Genomic DNA, 4,910 nt, shown 5'->3' with positions numbered 1-4,910 from the left:
GGATCCGAGCTTGCCAAAAATCCGATGCTTATGGAAGGTATCAATCAACGAGGACGAGAGACGCATGCGCACAACCAACATGACGTTCTCTCTCTAATAACTTTTCCGCCGGTGACGTTCAGACTATGGTGACGTCCAATCAAGGACGCTACTCTTCCGCTAATCTCATTCCTCTACATTCGGTCACTCAGCTCCAACGTGTCGAATTGCATAGTGAGCTGGAATTCGCGTGCTAGATCTAGCGAGTACTGTGTTGTAATCACAATCAACTACAATATTACAAGAAGCTTCCGTGACTAAACTTGAGCTTTGACCTTTATATAGCGCAATATCTACTAAACGTGTTCAAAGCGCTTCACAAGGGATCCCCTGGCCAACAACAACACTTAAAATGTACGAGGGACTTGACGCCTGTAGGCGATATTAAAGTTATTTTCGGACAGAGACAATCCTGTTAATTGCCAGGTACTCATTTTACATCTGAGTACGGTAGGACAATTTGAGTAAATGTCCTTTTCCAAGGACTCAACTATGCGCTGAGCGAGGCTTAAACAGTGGACTTTCCGATCCAAAATTGATTGTCATACCACAGACCACATAGCCGCACAATTACTATTGTACAATGTACTAATTTACAAGTCACATAATATTGGATTCTACATTAAAATTATATCGCCAGATAATCCTAATAACAACGATGTTAAATCAAGCCCATAATTGTGTCCATATGAAAATCAGTGTGAAAAATATAAATCAAACAAAAATGCATTATTAAATTTTAATTTGTTTTTCACTTGTCAAAACAGTAAGTTTTAAGTTTACTCACCCAATCCATGTCGTATGCGAAATCCCCTGAAATGAAAACAATAATTTGCATGCGCAGGTAAAAGAGGTATGAATAAAATTTGATTAGAAATTGCCCGGTCTTACTAATAGGATGTCAAGTTTTAAATAGAATGAATTAAAATTGATAGTGGCTGCCTACCGATTTGAAAACAAACAGGGGTTGGGGGGGGGGGGGGGGGGGGGGGAGGGGGGGAGGGGGGGGGGGGGGGGTGGGGGGGTGGGGGGAGGGGGGGGGTTACATTGGGAAATATCATTGAAAATATCTATCTATTTAATCTATCCATTTAATTTATAAACTAAACGATTGCTTTCGCAATCTTCAGGAATGTAAGTAGTTGTCGTTTTTAAAGCTTTATGGATCTCGTAGCTCCATAAGAATACGGCGTATATTCAGCAATTTTTATAAAAATATATTTTAAGTGTACCACATTCCCACCTACCGACATGTAAAATGGCGTCGTACATCCCCCGTGCTGATCAACTTGAAGTCTGGTAATGACTGGGCGTTCTGGTTTCCCATTTCTCCAAAGATGCAAGCCTCGGACTCCAGTTTCTCTCCTGCAGGCCAGGTCTTAAAGAAGAAAGTTTTTGAAAATCCTATTGCTTGCTGCCAACCATGTAGTCTGTAAAATTTATTTTTTTTTAAATAAAAAAATTAAGCATTTTTTAAGTCTCGAATTTTCTTCTTTTAAATAATAAATGAGCTGTCTTTTTTATGCACGTATGTAGGGTTGTATGTATGTATGTAGGTATGTATGTATGTATGTATGTATGTATGTATGTATGTATGTATGTATGTATGTATGTATGTATGTATGTATGTATGTATGTATGTATGTATGTATGTATTATTTTAATTTATGTATTATGATGTATGTATGTATGATGTATGTATGTATGTATAAATGTATCATCATCATTATCATCACCATCATCATCATCACACCATCATCCTCTTCTTCTTCTTCTTCTTCTTCTTCTTCTTCTTCTTCTTCTTCTTCTTCTTCTTCTTCTTCTTCTTCTTCTTCTTCCTTCTTCTTCTTCTTCAACTTCATCTTCTTCTTCTTCTTCTTCTTCTTCTTCTTCTTCTTCTTCTTCTTCTTCTTCTTCTTCTTTCTTCTTCTTCTTCTTCTTCTTCTTCTTCTTCTTCTTCTTCTTCTTCTTCTTCTTCTCTTCTTATTATTATTATTATTATTACTATCATCAATTATTAATATTATTATATTATTATTATTATTATTATTATTATTATTATTATTATTATATTATTATTATTATTATTATTATTATTATATCATTATTGTTATTATTATCATTATTATTATTATTATTATTTTATTATTATTATTATTTTTATTATTTTTTTATTATTTTTAACATATTATTTATTATTAATAATTATTATTTTATTATTATTATTATTATTATTAATATTATTATTATTGACCAGAACATGTTTTTCCTTTCGTCATACTAAAAAGAAATAATTAAAAATAAATCTTGTGAATATAATTGCACTGTTCATGTTGGATATAATTGAATTTAAGGGCGTGGTTACATTTTAAAGATAATAAAAGGAAAAAAAGAGGAAGTAAGTATGTGTGTGTGTGTGTGTGTGTGTGTGTGTGTGTGTGTGTGTGTGATCAAGGCACAGAACAATTGCGATATTTTGATTGTTATATTTGTGACTTTAAAAGAAAAAAATGTCAAACTCACGGTAAACTGTGTCAGAATCTAGACCCGAGAGTATGACGGTGTGTACAAATTGGACTCTCCTCTCTGAACCCCCATCAACAAATTTGGACCTTGTTCCAACTGTTTCTTGGATCAAGGCACGTCTGTTCTTCCCGTAAAGAACGCGGCTGTCTTGCGTGTCGTTTACAGTGTTCCATACTATTGTCATTTGATCTGAAGAGCCTGGGGAGATGGAGCGAAATTGACGTCACTCAGTTATCTATTATTATTTTAAGACAACCATTTTGATGATAAGTTATCTTAAATTATATCAATCAGATTATCAACGTTCAAGGTTACAACTAGTTTTTTGTGTCTATATATTATATATGGCTGGCGGATATTGTTAGTGCTTTACCTAAACGCATATCATCAATATCCATACATCTGTGCTTAATTAGTGACTATCGGTTAAAACAGCGGTCTGTAAATATTTTAAAGACTTTTTACCAAAGATAAACATTTTAATGAGATAATGACCTTGGTGATGGTGATGATGATAATGGTGATAGTGTGATGATGATGATGATGGTGATGATGATGATGATGATGATGATGATGATGATCATGATGATGATGATGATGATGATGACAAGCACCTAGTTGCCTGATCCATATTGCAATATATATGACGATTTGAACTTAATAGATAAGCCGTTCCAAACTTTAATGTCTCACATCAAACAAATCAGACTCGCCCATATCTTGGTTGAATGTAAAACCTGGAAGATACCTGACAAACTTCCTTTCCATCAACTTCAAGCACCAAAACATATTTCGTAAAATCCTATCGCAAAAATGTGCATTTTCATAAAATAGACGTCTACATAGTTTAAAAATTATTTCTGAATTACGACTGATGTTGGTAAGAATGGAGGATACTGTTATTATTAATAATAATAATGATAATAATAAAAATAATAATAAAATTCCCTTTATTCATCCCATAGGGGAACATTTATCTTGGGTCTATTCCAGGGGAAAACTGGAAAAACAAGGCGTCAACCGCAGTGCAGCGCCGCAAATTGAGCTAAGGCGAGGTGACTTGCTCAAGGCCGAAAAGTGCAACGCGTATTCGAATTTGGTACCTTTCGGGTACGAAGCAGGGACTGTACCACTGAGCCACGCTGCCCTTACTACTTATTCATTATAATTTAATCAAATAATTATCCTTTGGGATGAAACCAATAGTCGAATCAAAATAATCTGATACCGCCTAATTTCGATGCTTTTTCTGATGTAACTTTTATATGGTTTCACCTAATGTAAGCGATTGGCACGATTTAAATACATTAGGTATATTATAATAATAATAATATAATAATAATAATAAATAATAATAATAATAATAATAATAATAATAATAATAATAATAAAAATAATAATAATAAAATAATAATAATAATAAATAATAATAAAATAATAATAATAATAATAATAATAATAATAATAATAGTAATTCTCAACTTGTCAAAAAATATTTAACTTAATGCCTTGGGATAAATTATACAATTATACATTCGTCAAATCACGGTCATATGCACTGCCTATAGTGGTTGACCTCATTTTTTCTTTTTTGATATTGCCTCACTGATAAATAATAAACATTATCGTTTTATTTCTAAGACCATAATATCTTGTTCGGTAAATGAGAAAGGCTTGTATGCAACGTGTAGATGAATTCAGTCAAAATGCGTTCGGTTTCATTTTGCCAACGTCATGTTTGATACGATATCAAAATCATTGATAGCAAGTGCACTTTTAACACAGAGGATTTGATTTTGATACCATTAATATCCGTGAACCTGACCTGAGTCGATTATCAAGCTAAAAACTAAAACAACCCCCCCCCCCCCTCCCCAAAAAAAAGGACAAAACAGACAAACCACAGAAGAAAAAAAACCCAGCAACAAAAACCAAAACAATGCTCGTTAAGAGGACTAGTAAAAGTTTTAATTTTTCAGTGTTATTTTTAATGACGAGACTACATTATTGTAGCTCCATTCTTGTACATTACAGCTTCTGTCTACATCAATACATTGTAGCTCCATTCTCGTATATTACAGCTTTTGTCTACATCAATACATTGTAGATCCATTCTTGTACATTACAACTTCTGTCTACATCAATACATTGTAGCTCCATTCTCGAACATTACAGCTTTTGTCTACATCAATACATTGTAGCTCCATTCTCATACATTACTGCTTTGTTCGCTTTGCAGCGCACAATTGTCTCAAGTCTCATTTGTGCGCCATGAGGTGCATACTCATATATTGCAGATGGAGCGAAATTGACGTCACTCAGTTCTCTATTATTATTTTAAGACA

At 33.3% G+C, this 4,910-nt stretch overlaps 1 protein-coding gene across 1 annotated transcript in view; it reads right to left on the bottom strand.

Annotated features, from left to right (window-relative positions):
* The window catches only part of LOC144972787 (acid phosphatase type 7-like), a 20,096-nt gene that overhangs the window by 12,117 nt on the left and 3,069 nt on the right, over nt 1–4,910 (bottom strand). The window contains exon 2 of the mRNA XM_078914416.1: nt 2,563–2,763. Coding sequence (XP_078770542.1) covers nt 2,563–2,763 — 201 coding nt within the window. The remainder of the gene's footprint in view (nt 1–2,562; nt 2,764–4,910) is intronic.

Source organism: Berghia stephanieae, chromosome 1 (assembly GCF_034508935.2).
Source record: "Berghia stephanieae isolate SIO BIC M18660-M18661 chromosome 1, UCSD_Bste_1.3, whole genome shotgun sequence".
Classification (NCBI taxonomy): Eukaryota; Metazoa; Mollusca; class Gastropoda; order Nudibranchia; family Aeolidiidae; genus Berghia; species Berghia stephanieae.
Note: the sequence above shows the minus strand (reverse complement) of the source record. Positions and strands in the feature narration are given on the sequence as shown.